We start from the raw sequence: 17,408 nt of genomic DNA, 5'->3' as shown, positions 1-17,408 counted from the left end.
GCTGCTACTGTCGCTACTGCTGATACTGCTACTGATGCTGCTGCTACTTCTTCTACTGCAGCTTCTACTACTCCTACAACAACTTCTACTTCTACTACGGTTGGTGGTGCTGCACCTGCTACTACACTGCTACTGCTACTTTTACTACTCCTGATTCTGCTACTACCTCAACTACTACTACCACTACCACCAGTCCCACTACCACTACCACTTATATCAGTATCACTAACACTACCGCTACTACTACTACAACTACTACTTCTATACTACTACTACTACTACTACTACTACTACTACTACTACTACTACTACTACTACTACTACTACTACAACTACTGCTACTACTACTACTACTACTACTACTACTACTACTACTACTACTACTACTACTACTACTACTACTTCTACTACTACTACTACTACTACTACTACTACTACTACTACTACTACTACTACTTCTACTACTACTACTACTACTGCTACTACTGCTACTACTGCTACTCCTGCTACTGCTGCTACTGCTGTTACTCCTGCTACTGCTACTACTACTGCTGCTACTGCTGCTGCTGCTGCTGCTGCTACTACTACTACTACTACTACTACTACTACTACTATAACTACTACTACTTCTACTACTACTAATAATAATAATAATAGTAATACTAATAGTACTGCTAATGCTGCTGCTGCTGCTACTGCCGCTACTGCTGCTACTGCTAATGCTGCTGCTGCTGCTGCTACTTCTTCTACTGCAGCTAATACTACTACTACAACAACTAGTACTACTGCTACTGCTGGTGGTGTTGGTACTGCTACTACACTGCTACTGCTACTATTACTTCCTGATTCTGTTACTACTACAACTACTACCACAGAATTTTTTTTTTTATTTGTTGCCATAGCAACCAGAATTTTTGACGCAGGAACAAAATGAAATGACGTGCATAATCTCCATATTGCCATCTATCCATGTTTCAAGTTTCATGAAAAAAGATTGAGAACTTTTAAAGTAATCGTAGGATCCAGAAAAGTGTGACAGACAGACAGACGCACAGAGCGAAAACCATAAGTCCCCTCCGGTGAAACAGGTAGGGGACTAATTAGGTACCGCCGAACACAACACTAGTCTATATAGTTGGTGCTTAACATATTAGCTTCTTTTGTATTTACATGTACAGCTTTATTTGTATGGTATGAAGGATTTATTGAAATCACTTAAAAATGCATCCCAATAAAATGCTGTATAAGTTACGAATGACTTAATAATAGATTAAATTTTCTAAAATCTAGTATGATCGTGTTGTATACGTGCATTGTTTTCGATTCCTTATTGTTAATTGTTTGGGTTGATTGTATTAATAGACGTTTGTGAAAAAGAAAAGAGTATTATTAATTGTATATGCTATAGTCTGGTTGAGTCGTGGGTAATTTTCATAAAGTTGTTACATCACAAATATTTTATAAATATATGACCAGAATCATTATGAAAATAATAATTAACCTTTCTTCTTTAAGATTTGTTGCTTTTTTCCAAATGTTTATCGTCTTTTATCATCAAAATAATCGACTGTATTGATAGTGTCAAACTACCATCATGAAAATGATCTTCCGGTTGATTCGTGGGTTCTGATTGGCTGCCAGAATTTCCAGATTTGCATACTATAAATAGCCTTTAAACTGACCTTGCAGGACAGGTTAATTTCTTGTGAAAAAATGTCAACACACGATGTAGCATGGTAAATACTTTTAAATAAACGATTTTGTGTTACTTTGAAACACTATATGAACAATACATAAATGAGGAAATATTTCATACCGACCTATCAAGTTATGATGAATTACACTATTTACTTGCTTTTGACGCATTTTTGATCGAAAAAATGGTGACCGTGTCAAAACATTTTTCCGTAACGAACTGCATCATGTGCGAACATTCTATCGCGAGATTTCAGGCGATTTCTATACCCACGAATCAAACAGAACCCACGACTCAACCAGTAACAACCATACACTCAATATAATATACTTCTACACAAAAGTCAGTGGAATTCACATTAATTTAAATATTGTTCATGTGTTGTACGTGCTGAAAGACTAAACAATTTAACACAAAAAAGCTCTCCGTATTTTGTGTGATATTTAATAAATTTAAACGAGTAATCGGAGGTAGTTAGCATGGCTTTCTGTCTTCTATTGCAATTTCCCCGAATTTATATGTGCTGGATCACTGTATTTCTTTTTGTTGTTTGGTCACTGCTATTCCTTCTGTAAGTATCTAAGTATTTTTTGTAAAAGCGCGAGTCCTATGATTTCCACCAACATACACAATAACGAAGCAGTCATGAAGGCACTCGTATGCAAAAAAAGGGTTTAATAAAAGTCCCGCATTTAAATATGCCTCAAAATAGCCTTTACATTTCTAAAGAAAACATGTTTACATTAAAAGTCACATGCACTTCGTCAATAATAAATGATAACACTCGCTCCCTTAAGCGGACTTACTCGTGTGCGTGTTATTAAACAGCGTCGTGGGCAGAATGGTGGAGGGGGGAGGGTTTTATGTGTTACGTAGGTAGGTATGTACGAGTTTACGTAGGTAGGAAGGCAGGCAGACAGTCAGACAGGCAGGCAGGGAGGTAGGCAGGCATGGCGGTAGGCAGGGCGGGACAGGAACGAAGGTACATGCACGCCGACAGAGATTCACACAGACATAAAGACAGACAGAAAGGCCAACCGACCGACAGACATACAGACAGGCATTAATTATGGCTGTCTTGCAGGCTCGCTTGCTAACGGCCTGACTGTCCGACCGAAAGTATCCACACTCTACATACATATTGTTTCGATTAATTGTTAACGTAGTAACAAAATACATTTGTTTTCATCATTATGAATACCTCATTCTCAACATACCATTGTATGAAATGTTTCAGGATTAATATCTTTTAGATAAGGTTGATGGACGACAATGTGGGATAATGTTGTTTAACATGATAACCACGATTGATAAAACCTGTCGATATATCAAAAACTTAAAGCTAGCATGTTTGGCAAAACTATGAGTAAATGTACCGCAGTAAATCCTACACGCTGTAAAAATTAATTACTCAATACATTATGAAAAAAAAACATTCAATATTTTTATTTTTATGAAGATCTTCTTATTTGTTCAAATGACTTCATAGAACTGATCCATGAGTAGCACTTTACCAAATCAAAGTTCCACAGCCTTTTAAAAACAACCAAATGCTGGACCATTCTCATAGAATTTAATGTATTGCAAACTGTCCCAATATCGAGACAATCGTCATTGTAAGACCTTTGGCAGACTTTTACAAACAATTAACGAAATGGGTCAAGTGTGTGTAAATAGATCGCAATCCAGTGCCACGTCCATCGTTTCTAATATGACTATATTTAACAATTACCCTTTGATTCCAAAATTAATTTTGAAAAAGCCTCGACCGATGATGTGCAACTCCTTTTTGTTAAGCTTACATGGAAAATGAACATGAGAAATGACTTTTTTTATCGGAGACGACACACTCAAACAATCTATAGAACAAGCTAAGGAAAATGTGTATTTGTCAGAAGTTAAAACAATCTTGAATGTTAAGAAGATAAGTATGTTATGAATACATCCACATCTGATATATTCTTGTAGATACACGGTTACTTGTGTGGGGCGAGTGATTTAATTTCGCACTGAACTAATTCAAATACACCACAAATATGTAAATATATATATTAATATATAAATATAAATATTACACAACTTAGAACGAAAACATGCAAAACCCATTAAAATTGTAAAATAGAAGCATATTAACGATTGTATTCAATGTTCTAATTTTTTATTGATGATTTAAGGCAAATAATTAGTTAATTACAATTAAATAGCTGCATGATTTAAATTAAAACACTATAAGTATACGGATGTCTTAGGATGTGTGACAACTTATTAGGTTTTTATATATTGACAAGCTAATAACAGCTGTTCGCCAGTGATGGAATTTGAAACTTTTACAAAATGGATTGAGAAAACACTAGTAAAACATGAACATACCAAGTGTGTTCATATGAAATGTTGAGGCACATTATGGACCTTTCGCCAGTCAAAGTTTTAACTAAACAAATCAATTCAAAACAGAAAAAAAAATCGAAACAGTGTTAGTTGCTCTCTGTTTTTATAGCATAGATTGTTGGTTTTCCTGAAAATACATTAGTTATGTATTCAGATACATAAACACTGATTCAAAGTTATGTGGGGAAATCATTACATGTATATCTTTAATTAAAGGTTAATATATTGTTATAAAAGATAAAAAATACTTTCACATTACTAGAACAGTTTGGAAAAAAACATTTTCAACACAGGAATTAAATACTAATTCCTATTATAATCAAACACGCTGATTTGAAATTTCTTTAGGCATTTATTTTGAAATCAGTAATATACAGTTGTACCGTTTTATATGTTAGTTTAATTTAACTAACAAACTTCAATAATACTTAAAAATATTGAGCTATATCAAGCATACCTTACTTTTTTTCGAATATTTATATATAGAAATCCATATACTAAAGGTGTATACGTGCGATCAATGTTTAAGACCACACTCAATGCCAAAAAAACACATCCCAACATGTCTGAATTTCCATTACGTGACATCTTACAGCCATTTGGTACATGTAAGGACAAAGTGCATTACTCTGGAAGATCAAATGTTGCCGCTATTTCCTCACCAGTTGTATCGAGTGTAGCTTTAACTTCGATTTCCGTCCCACCAAAGTACATTTTTAGAATCGAATTAGATATTTCCCCATTTTTGTCTTTGCAGTTAACACGAAAGCCGCCAATCATAAAGCACCCAGCATCGGTCACAAATACAGGGACTTTATTTGTGGTCGCGTACACATGGGCTAAGTAACTTGAACGGCCTGTATATGGTCTATAAGCACCTATCCCCGCAGCTTCCTCGCACGGCAAAGATTGTCCGATGTCCACAAGTTTTGAAAAGCACCTATTAACTCTGCCTTTTCGAGGCCCTTGTTGAACAACCTTTCCGGCAGGATGAATATCCTTGTCGTATTCAATGCAAGACGCTATCCCATACGTGAAGCGTGCGATCCTAGACACAATCTTTCTCTTATTGTGTCCAAACAACACCGCACCTTTCAAAACCGCCAGGACTGCATCGTGCGGTACGATCACGTTAACTCCAGGAAAAGCGCTCTTCACTGCCTCCTGTAGAAATGGCGACTCAGAAAATCCACCGACCATAACAATATGATTGATAGGCTTTGCAGAGTGCTTTGACATAAGTGTGGATAGTTGGTCAACAATGCTTTTTACCGGTCCAGCAAAAAGCGCTGATATAAAGCTCGCATCAAATTTAAGCCTATCAAACCAAAGTTGAACCTGACTCTTGTATGGTGAATTCTTAATTTGATATTCAAGATTATTTCCGGTAAGGTCTTGCACAACATCAAATATTGCAGTTGTTATCCACAATACTGCCTCATTTGATGTTTCTGGATTGAATTCTCTCTTTAATAATTCAAATCTCCTCAAAAGTTGGAGGTAATGTTCCATAAATTTCAGTTTAAACTCTTGCATAACAGCCCCACCTGAAGATAATACAATAAAACAAAGATCAAGACAATACAAGAAGGATCCGGTGACACTTCCGATATCTGGTTTTATCGCATGAATGTTATTTGTTTCACGTGACTATTTGCACGAATAACAGTGTTCATGATGATCGATATTGTTTTAACAAAAAGTGTTGATATCAAATGTGCATGCACTTTTAGAAATGGGTGGTCGTTACAATTAAACATAATGGATACTTTGAAAAGTAAAAATATACAGTAAGCTAATAGATATAATATTTGCGTAGTTGCACTTCTATACTTCTAAGTCTAAACATCACGGCAAACAGGCGCAAATAAATGTATACACCTTTTTGTGTATCGTTACCACTTGTTTGTTATAATGATATGCTTTAAAAACTGAAAGTTTGGATTGTTATGCCATTATAGAGTATTATACCTGCCAAAGTATTTATTAACTTCTCAAACGCCTCGTCGACAGTTGAACATCCCCACGCGCCACCGCTGGCTTGCTCTATCTCTTTCAGTTTCTTGCCTTGCAGTACTTCGTGTACCGTTATGTCAACTGTACCTCCTTTACAATGTATACTTGTCAATTTTATAACACGGAAATATTTTATAGCGACAAGATCGTATTATGAATGTATAATGTTTAAGCATTTAATGTGTTTATCGGTTGTATCCCATCAAGTGTATATTGTATGTTAAACTTGATATTAAGATAATATAATTTATAACATTCGATGGTTATGGTTAATTGTTAATGTATGTAAGAGGAGAATACGTATCATATTTCTAACGTATATCAATCGTCAGATTTTAATAACTTGTTAAATGGATATTGTAACTGCGTGTACATTTAAATTGCTATTCATGTGTCTGTATAAATCAATATCAAGAAACAAAAAAAGAATATTTAAATGCTATAAAACGAAAAACATCAAAAGTCGGAAAGTTTTCACATTCAAAGCAAATATTCAGATAATGTAGCTATAATGCATAACTTATTTTGCTCTTTCGGCGTTACTTGACTTCCAAATAGTCTAATAGATATGGGATATGAGTACATGAAATTCATCACTATGGCACCCGTTACAAGATACGTACAACTCTTATATTGTTAAAACGCAGCAATAACACACTTGTAGTCTAATCTGGCAACAGTAGAGAGAGAGAGAGAGAACGAGAGGAGAGAGAGAGAGAGAGAGAGAGAGAGATAGAAGAGAAAGAGAGAGCGACGAGATCAGAAGATAGCTCGAGAGCTCGATCGCGAACTATCGCGGCTCTCTCTCGCTCTTCTTCGATAGCTCTCTCTCCTCTCTCTCTCTCTCTCTCTCTCTCTCTCTCTCTCGTCTCTCTCTCTCTCTCTCTCTCTCTCTCCGCTCTCTCTTCTCATCCCTCTCCTGCTCCTTCCCCCCCCCCCTCATTGTTTTAAATGAGCAAAAAATCAAGCTCAGTATGGGGATGAATACATCAATTATGGGCTTTAAACGGATTTAAATGGAATATATGTTGAACCAGGTGAAATGTTTGAATAATGATTAATCCATCAAATCCTGTTAAATTTGTAGAGATTTATATGGGATCACCCCGGAACAAAACCCCTAACCGCACTGTACCTCCAGCATCACACAGTAAATACCGCGTCCCTAGCGGTAATGTTGAAATTTCTGAACCGCTCGAATGATGGGACCTTGCCAAGTTTGCATCTAGACAATATATTGCAGCTACCTCGGGCTCCAGTGCAAGGCTCAGTCGCCCCATGTCAATACCCGCCTGAAAGAAAGTATGCAGCAGTATATTGAAATTTAAGAAACATATATTTCATGTTTAACTATGCAATATGACAGTTACTTATATTATACCGTAAGATAACTAACTCTCACTTTAACAAAGTTACTTATTCTAAAGCATGTATTGTTGTGTTAAGTTAAAAGGTGTAGTATCTCTCTCTACGCCATATGGTTGCTTAGTATTTTACAAACTATATTGCATATGTTTCGTAAATGAATGTTTACAACCTGTAAATTACATTTATCTTACATCCTCTATTTCCCATTGGTATCAAGTATTATTGAATGTTCATGAGATTTGTTTATAGCGAAACAAATAAATCTTCTCACTTGGCATTTTTTACAGAGAAAAACTTGCTTGTGCCTCGACAAAAGAATCAGAAAAATAAGTTTAAATGACTAAGTTCCAACCAAGACTGTGCAAACAATAGGACTCAATGAGTGTAAATAAGCGTGTTTGCTTTCAAAAATAAGGAAACAAAGATGCCTGCTCACTTGTGGATATCTTTTTAAACGAATGGGAATCATTAATTAAGTTAACATTGTATCATTGAGACGAATGTTTCGATTGAATACACGTTGACAACAATATTCTTGTCATTGTTATTTTATTTATAAAAAAAATACGAAACGTCCTGCAGCAATGAAAAATCTTTTTTAATTACAGTCAATATGCATATAAAGAGTAAATATATGTTTTTTTTTCAGTTGAGGGGCATGAACTGCCAACATTGTTTCCTCGGTAAATTCAAACATAACTATTAAGCAATTGAAAATGTGTAAATGTCCTCACTTACTGAGAAAACATTTCACGGTAATAACACGAAATCAAACACTTTTACATTTTATATAATGTGCTTAATTTTTCTTATTCAGTGTAAATGTTAAGACCACGCATGCTCGTACAATTGTATCCTATTTCATGTTGAAATAATCAAGCAATATTTTAGTTGATTAAAAAAATTAATTTATTTTGGGTGGATACTGGCCCTACCAATAGATATTACGATCATTACCGTTTTGGTGGACGTTGTCTTTAAAACAAAGCAGAACAAAATGTATAAATAAACCTAGTTGACTATAAGGTCTCGGTCCCACAATATGGAAACGCAGATGTATTTTCTTTAAAATAAAAGATTGTACAAGATGAAATGTTGAGTTACTAGTTACCAGTTGCCTTTTCTTTGTTAGTGTAATTCAAAATAATTTATTTGGAAACGTGGCCTTAATAATTCAATGGAAAACATTTAAAAGCGGGCCACATAATTTAATGACAAATATTCTTAATCTAAGAGTTATGTGCAACGGTGACCAGGTCAAATGTCTGGCGGATTTATATAATACCCTTCACCCATTTCCTGGTAGTCATCGTTGCCCAAGACGAACTAAGAAACCCAAAAGCAATAATAATTTATAGTTAAGGTATTTTTTAAGTTTAATTATTCGAATGTGTTGAAACTTATTTTAGCAGATTCACAAAACTTCAACATTTAATAATCGACTACATATGAAACATCTTCCAGAACACAACAGACGTGGCTTTGTAACCACGTCCTTCTTCAAAAGCATTTAAAGCAATTACAGAAACACCTCCAGCCTCGTGTCTTTATATATTTGATTTGGTCTTCTTGGAATGGGAGATTAATAAGAAGGTGAGGTTATGATTGACCTAAAACAATTTTATAGCAATTTTCTTTTCCAGGTGTGTCAAGAGTCTTCCACTCCAAAACGTTGTGCAATTAGGTCGTTTTTATTTTGTACCGCATACCTAAAGGTATATAATTGATTTTAATACCCGTAAAACTTAATGCATATACTTTTAAAAGCTTACCTGCACCAGAATAGCTTCTTCTTATGTTTTTTTATATTTACTGCACGTTGTATTGCCGAATTATATAATGTTAGTTTTGTCGTTATTTTTTTTCAATCCAGAAAATTATACACATGCAAAGAGTTGCATTTAAGGTATTGTCTGCACCATCTATATAGAAGGATGAGTTATCAGCAAACTAAGAAATTTTATATTCATTATTATCAATATATATTCATTTTAATTTGCATTCAAACTACGTTTTTCAGCAAAAAAGATATTATAACATTTTGGTTCAATTGTCTGCACCATCTTTATATAGCACCAAATCTGACAAGAAATCATTGACTAAATTGAAATCATGGTGTAATACACGACCTCTCCAAAAGATACCAAGTACTGAATCTATAGAGGAAAGGTACAATAGAGGGTTTCAATAAACCTTATATTTTCGATGCAATCGAGCTTTAATAAATAGGTAATAACTTAACTGTATAATAAAAAGAGTATTTTGTCAGTGCCTATTCAGTAGAATGGTATTTGTTAAACGACATCTTAAGTCGGTATGCTTGCATATAGAAATACTTGAACATGTAATACACATATTGTTAATTGTATATAGAACGTTAGTTGGTATTCTTTAATATCTGCATTTTGAAACAGACATTATGTAACTATATAAGGAAATATTAACTCGTCATACATTTATCATTAATCAATATTGCATGTTTGCATGTTTGAGTATATAATTCGATTAAAACACTTTATTTTCAAGCACAAATCATACTTTGTTATAATGCCATTATACTACATTTCACTAGACGTGAACAAAAAATATAATGTCAGCTACAGTATTCAAAACGTAATGAATGTTGTAGAACAAACCACAATTTCGATCGCATAACTGGACTAAATACCTCTCTTGCCGCAATCCTCATGAATTGTTTTGCGTTTTCGTCCCAAATGGCTGGTACTGTGAGCACCCAATTTATTTCGCCTTTTTCTATACCACCTGTGTTTTGTGAATTCAGGGATTTCAACAGATCATCATGCAGATATTTTATTACGGAAGAAAATACCATCATAGAATTTATTGGTTTACCAGTCACGTCTTCCAACATAGAATGTCTTCCAAGTGTAGCCTACAATATGCGCAATAGATTATTGTCATTACACATATCAGCTTGTAGCAGAAAGATACAATGCAAACATTACAATTGCATCAAATGTTAATACATTACCTCGCTTTCAAATAAACTCATTTTAAATTTTGAGACGAAGTACCAATCCTTGTGATCATCTTTTGAAGCCAATTTAACATATTTATTTTCTGCGTCGTAGCCAAATGCTTCAAATGTTTTTCCATCGGGCTGGAAGAGCGCACATGTTGGGGCTGAAACATAAAGCGACTGAGGCCGTTACGCGATTGTGGTCGATTACAAGCGCCCGGCCTCTCATTATTATAAATGATCTTACATGCAACTTTTTTTTTCGCTCATTTTTACTACCAACACCAAGTACTTTTCATTTTGAATTAAGATTTAAAGCTATGTATGACTTATGGCAAGTGAATGATATTCTGTACAAATTGACTAAACAAAGCAGTTAATGCTTGAGTAACTATTTAAATGACATTTTATTTGGTAATTATGGTGCCATGAAAAGTATGGAATTAGAGGAATGTATTAAGATAATATTGATTGTAAAAGTCTTGTTTTTGTTACTGCAAGGTTTTTGTCATTTAAATTTAGGAACAAACACCGGAGTATCAATACATAATTAAAATACATTTTATAAATACAATTATAATTCTTTGAATGAATTAACACAAGAAACCGTCGGAGACGGGTGATGCTCCCCAAAGGTTTTTTTGTCACAATATTGCACTATATATTCAGATAAAAGGAAACGTCTTGAGGGCACAGTAGTTGGGAGGACAATAATTTTTTATAGAAAATTTTAAATTTCAAAGGGCCATAACTCTGTGAAAAATCATCCGACCAGTACCCGCTGATAATATGCACATCTCCTCTTGGTCGTGAAGCTTCCCATAAAGTTTCATTGAATTCCGGTCATTAGTTGCTGAGAAATAGCCCGGACAAGAATTGCACTATATGTACAGTTAATGGAAAATTTCAAAGGGCCATAACTCTGTGAAAAATCATCCGACCAGAACCCGCTGATAATATGCACATCTCCTCTTGGTAGTGAAGCTTCCCATAAAGTTTCATTGAATTCCGGCCAGTAGTTGCTGAGAAATAGCCCGGACAAAAATTGTGCATGGACGGACAGACGGACGGACGGACGGACGGACAGACGCACGGACGGACGAAGCGGCGACTATATGCTCCCCCCAAAATAAATTTTGGGGGAGCATAACAAATGTATTAGTGAAGACAAAATATTTAGCATGTGGTCTATAAAACTCATTTAATTGATAGCATTACACAATTTTGAATCAAAGCAACGTTACTTCAAATGTAGAGAATATACTTTACGATAATTCCTTAAAAACGTTGGTATCCGTGAAAGTCGATAGTCAGTAAGTAATGCCCTTAACATTCGAAGGCAAAGTCATTTTGCGTCTATGACAGATCTTTTTCATATCCTCGAAACATCAAACGTTCATGCATAATTCACCACAAGTTTATGTACTACTTGTGTGATCTCATAAATCTAGATAACAACGCAAACAATATCAAGAACCACTTCTTCCTTTTTGTCTTTGAAAGACAAGTTATATGAAGGAACAAATAATTGAAACATAAGAACACATATATACCCTTGCTTGAATGCATGCTTCCGGAATACCATTCTTTAGTAATAAAACATTTCGGATCGTTTGTGAAAGAAAACGCCCATCCGGAGTAGGTGGTCCCGAAATCTATACTCGCTACACCTAATGCACCTAAACAAAATATATGTATTATAAAATTTAATTACACATACAAGCATAAAAATATTCAATACGCCCGAGTATTTTACTGCAATAAATAACCTATTAACATATTTTTACACAATTACAAAAGTAAGAAAGTAAGTGGTCAATTCTAAATATTTCTTTATTAAACAAACATTTAATTAGCATATTGATATACTAGTAGTTTTTCTTTTTTTAAAGGTTATTTTAAACTATCGCTTATAAATTTGAGTACAAAAAAGCTAAGTGTTATGAAGATATTTCTTAATGCTAATGTTTAATAACATTTGGTCACAATAATGTGATCGTTTGTCCAATTGTGGAAATTGAAAAACGACAATGGGGCATTTTATCAAAAGTTCCGTTTTTAATTGCCTGGCGTTTTGAGAATATGCATATCGTTTTTCCGGTTTTACTTGGTATTTCCTGTTCGGTGTTTCTTTTTAGATCCGGTTTGGTATGTGTTTGTGTACCCGGCCTGCTGTTTGATGAACCCATTTATAGATCAACGCTGAATCGGTTCGCCGCCGTTTGTACACAGGTGATTGAATAATTGCACTGTAGGCCCAACAACTTAAATCTATAACGATATGCATTCTAAAAAATATTGTTACATTATTTCATTTTTTTCAATTCAACGTGTTTGTCCACACATGTTTTCTTTGTAAACAATTGTATGTATTATAATTATTAAATGATTATATCTATTTTTCCGTTCAATATATTTTATTGTCCTCGTCAATGAGTATGTGAGGGTCGAGGGCATCCCGCTCCATACCTTACAGAGTTTACAAGTTACATATGCATATTATAATACATTTTATACGAATACAATACTTGTTATTTTCCATATCACAAATAACAACTACTGGAAAATTGGTCACAATAGTTCCCATTCTTTACTTTTGCACGAGTCATTAAAATAGTTTATTTTGTTTAGGACGTGACGGTGCAATGACAGGTACCGTACGATTTTGCAGCTTTAAGAGTGGGTCTAGTTTTGTTCATTTTACAATTATAAATAAACATTTTTATCAAAACAAATATTAAGTTTAATGACCCATTCGTGTTTCCATGTCCCAGTTTAAAGGAAGGCAAATTTAGAAGGTTCGAAAGATGATTACATCCAGAAAACAATTAGGTTATTAAATGATTGAAATTCTTACCTTCCCAAAATATATGTTGAATAGTTTCACATTAATTTTTACAAAAAGTACAGTTTGCTGGAGTGACATATCCTATTTTAAATAAAAAGGAGTATGTATTTATGATTCTTTGTACAATGCTATATATTGAAACCATTGCAAATTGGTATCCTGTGTAATACGAAAGGGCATATCAAAAAGATGTCGCCATTCTTTTGTTCCGATATAATTAAACATGTTAAACCATTTATCTATACACACAGGCGAAGACTCGTTCATGGAAATGATTTCATACATAGGTAGTGTAGCTTTTGTATGTTCTAAGATGGCCAGTGGGGATAAACGGCAATATAAATCTTGTGTCATAAGAGCCTCTGGGCTTTAAGTATCTTTTCGCTGCTTTAATTATTCCTAGGATAAATAAGTAGTGTGGATTGAAGTTATATACTTCGTAATCATCATCATAACTGTAGAAGGTTAATGATTTAGTGATCTGCATCAAGTCCCCATCAAAATGAACGCCTTTCTCGAACCATGATTTGAAAAACACACTTTTGCTACCAATTGTTATCTTTTGGTTATAGAATAGTGGATTATGAAGCAAAAGCTGATGTTTAAATGGTTCTTTTCTACAAAGTTCAACAAATGCTTTCAATGTATCTTTCCAAAATTTATTTTGCATCTTGTTAATTAAGTGTTCAGGGTAATGACTGTCGCAGTTGTATATTGTTTGAAAATCAATCATGGTATTAACAATACTTTTACATTTCCAATTTCCATTGACTATTCTACGTATGATTATTTTAGATCAACGTGATTATTTATTTGCAGTTCATTTAATATTTCTTTTTTAACAAAACGATTTCTTGGAAAAAAAGCCTCACAATTTAGAAACTCTGTTTGTACATGGATAAAAAGATGACATTGACTTTTGAAATTGTCAATCAATTAATTATATCAAGTGAATAAGACGTACTTAATTACTTATCAAACTTCTATTAGGATTTACTGATTAAAAATACTTGAATCCGTCTTGAAAAATACATTTACTTTTATTTCAATTAGTTTAAAACAAACAAACGTATAATATATCTCAAATGCAGCGTAAATCTGTTGGGGTTTTCTTCTAGAAACGTTTGAGATTTCCTGTTACACAATCCACCATTACAATTTGTGACTTACAAATATAGAACATGATAACTCGTGCGCTCGAACAAACTGTTTGATCATGATAACCGTTTCAGTAGTGTGAGCCGCTTGTGTGGCTTTGTGATAACAAATTATGGACCTCTTCTTAATTTATTAATTAAAATTTATATATTTGATTATTTCATTATGGAAGCGTTACAGGGCTTCTAAATGATCTGTTTTGATTTTTGTTATTAAGTTGAGTAATTTTTCCTATCTAGATCTGATTCACAAATCTCTTTTCATTTGCAGACCAAATAAGATTGTTTTGTCTATTCTACAAACATTAAGTGCATATAGCTTTTTTTTTTGGGGGGGGGACGCTTTAACCGTTTTTATTAACTCACTTTTTACGGGTATGTGAACGTTCTTATTATAGTTTTTAAGTATTATTTATTCATGAAATATCTGGGATATTAGAGCGTCCATGCTGGAGTAGATGCGTCTTTCTATCAACCCCTTAAAATAACATGAGTACAAATACAGATTTTTTTCCGAACCGACGGTTAAAGGTTTATCAAAAGAGATGCATTTCATATATTTATCGCATAATACTAGAAAAGGCCATACAACTCACACACTTTAACACAATCAAGTGCTGTCACCGTAAGTACCGAATTTCAACTTAAATATTGTTTTGGCCCAAAAGTGAGCTCTTATATTTATGAGGAACATACAAATTGTTGTTAATCATTGAAAACAGGAAAAAAAAACAGTCACTCTTATACACAGAAAAAATAGTTGTGATATATCAACTATTTATTGCCAAGAAAAGCAATGCATATAAACACCTGATCTGTGTCAATTAAATTATTTGAATAATGAACACAAAGATCAAAACTAGATTAATAAAAAAATGCCCTTCAAGTACGCTTTCAAAATTGGCGTTATATCTGCGTACCGTTTATATTTTTTCAATTCGTTATCTGTTTGTTTGTAACATCTGAAGTTACAAAATTTACTATGGTCTGCCTTACGGTATCGACATAGTTTTTCCAAAACGTATCACATTAACTTCTTAGCTTTCAAGAAAAGTGGACATTTTGAACAAAATACCGTTAAAAACTATGTTTGTGTTTTCTTGGCGATTCTTGATATTTAAATTATACATCAGAAAATAAAAATTGAACATGTAAATGGTCATGTAACACTAAAATATCATGTTAACGCAACTTAATTCACGATGGTTTTCTGTTAACATAAACTCTAACATTATAATAATCATTTAATCGTTTAATGTTCGCATTGTCAAATTATTATTTAGAATATAAAAAGTTATCAAAATATTTTTAAAATAACGTAAACGATAATCGATGTTAATTATCGTGTTTTTTTGACAACCATCGTCAATCTTCGTTATTATTCTTGTTTTCTTCCTTATTCTTTATTTGTATCCAGGGTTTTCCTCAGTGCCCGAATAAAGAACAATTTATCACTATTTTATATAATTGCGTAAATCAAAAGTCGCTAATATTACTATTACCGACTTACCAACTATTGCCAACTTATTTAAGCACAAAGTCGTCCACAGTTAAGCAATAACGAGCATTTTAACACAATAAATTTGTTAAACCTTAAAACGTTTATATTCCAGTTACCTTATAACTATTACGCGATCTATAAACGCTTCGTTTTACCAAATAATTTGTACGATAAATATCTTATTAGTACGTCAACTGCGAATTTTATCAGTGGTTTAACTGACAACGCAAATGCGAACGTGATAATTTTCCTGATACTCATGTCCTACTTTACGTGTCCCCTATGTCTTCCGCATTATCTGATACGAGCGAAATTTATCATGAAAAATATCTTCAAACGTAAATGATATCACGTGAATACCAGTTGCTACCAGGTTGTGTGCAAGGTCTTTACATATGTAATCAACTATTATAAGTAATATGTTTAGCCCCCATTTAATTTTTACCGCCGTATTCGAATATCTTTCATCCATGTCTGTGTAAACAAGCCCCCGATGAAGACGAAAAGTCGAAAAAGCTAGGGCATATATATAAAATATGTAATTAGTACTGTTTGAACAGCATTTTTTAATATACATTTGTTTAAGTGTGTGCGTGTGCGTGCGTGCGTGTGCGTGTTTTTCGAAAGGCAAATGTGAACAAATCGTTTCTTAAATACTCTAAAAATTGTTAACCGCATAAATATAACGATTCACTAAGTATCTTAAAGTCTATGAACACGCGACAGCTGGTGATGCCGATGGTATAAAGAGTACTCGCTGGTGAAAAGAGTACTTATACATAGCGTGTAAACAAAGTTGCGTTCCAAGCGTCGCTAATTTATTTGTTTGATTACACCAAAAGTTCTTCTACCTACGTTTTATGAAATATTTCTTTAAAAATGTTTGGTATTTCAGTGGACTTAACTTTTAGTTTATTAGAGCTAACCGGAATGCAGTTTAGAAATACGTCTGAAATGTTGTTTATCAATGAAATTTTAAGAAATACATTTCTATGTATATATTGCTTCTTGAGGCTGATATACGACCAGAATGAACATGCATTTTGGATTTGTTCTTCAATTATAGTTCAAACTAGATAAATCTCGTTCTACCAAGCCATCAAATTGAACGCTAGAACGCGCCTTTGACTTTTCCGTATGGATACAAATGCTGTTTGGAATCATATTGTAAACACTAATACAAACTCAACGAATAATATTAGTCTCGGAATATTACTTTTACTGCATGTGTTTATTTACAACAATCATTGGCCTTGGGCGTAGTCCCAAGGCCATAGTAATGATATCAATTTCTGAGCCTATCCGAATTGGCTGGCTGCCAAAACCAAATTCTCTTAACTCCGATTTACCACATGCGTAATAAAAAAAGTTCTTCGCATATCTCAATAACCCGCCTTGTAAATACAGAACATCACTATATAACATGAAAGTGTCATAAAAAGTTTTTAAAAAAG

At 33.7% G+C, this 17,408-nt stretch overlaps 1 protein-coding gene across 3 annotated transcripts; it reads right to left on the bottom strand.

The window, feature by feature from the left end:
* Positions 1-3,253: 3,253 nt before the first annotated feature.
* Positions 3,254-16,176, bottom strand: LOC127843925 (heat shock 70 kDa protein 12A-like). Of its 3 annotated transcripts, none has more exons than XM_052373826.1 (8): positions 16,071-16,176; positions 12,556-12,719; positions 12,002-12,127; positions 10,461-10,612; positions 10,137-10,361; positions 7,236-7,392; positions 6,056-6,190; positions 3,254-5,631 (listed from the first exon to the last, which is right to left on the bottom strand). In XM_052373826.1, the coding sequence occupies exons 2-8, from the start codon at positions 12,635-12,637 to the stop codon at positions 4,709-4,711; spliced, it is 1,800 nt and encodes a 599-aa protein (XP_052229786.1). In that variant the 5' UTR covers positions 12,638-12,719; positions 16,071-16,176; the 3' UTR covers positions 3,254-4,708. The 3 variants fall into 3 exon arrangements, with proteins under 3 accessions (XP_052229786.1, XP_052229784.1, XP_052229785.1); XM_052373824.1 differs by having other exon boundaries at positions 15,964-16,169; XM_052373825.1 differs by lacking the exon at positions 16,071-16,176 and adding an exon at positions 13,306-14,133.
* Between the last annotated feature and the right edge of the window lie 1,232 nt (positions 16,177-17,408).

This window comes from Dreissena polymorpha, chromosome 9 (assembly GCF_020536995.1).
Source record: "Dreissena polymorpha isolate Duluth1 chromosome 9, UMN_Dpol_1.0, whole genome shotgun sequence".
NCBI lineage: Eukaryota > Metazoa > Mollusca > Bivalvia > Myida > Dreissenidae > Dreissena > Dreissena polymorpha.
The sequence above is the reverse complement of the archived record's forward strand: the minus strand, read 5'-3'. Positions and strand labels throughout refer to the sequence as shown.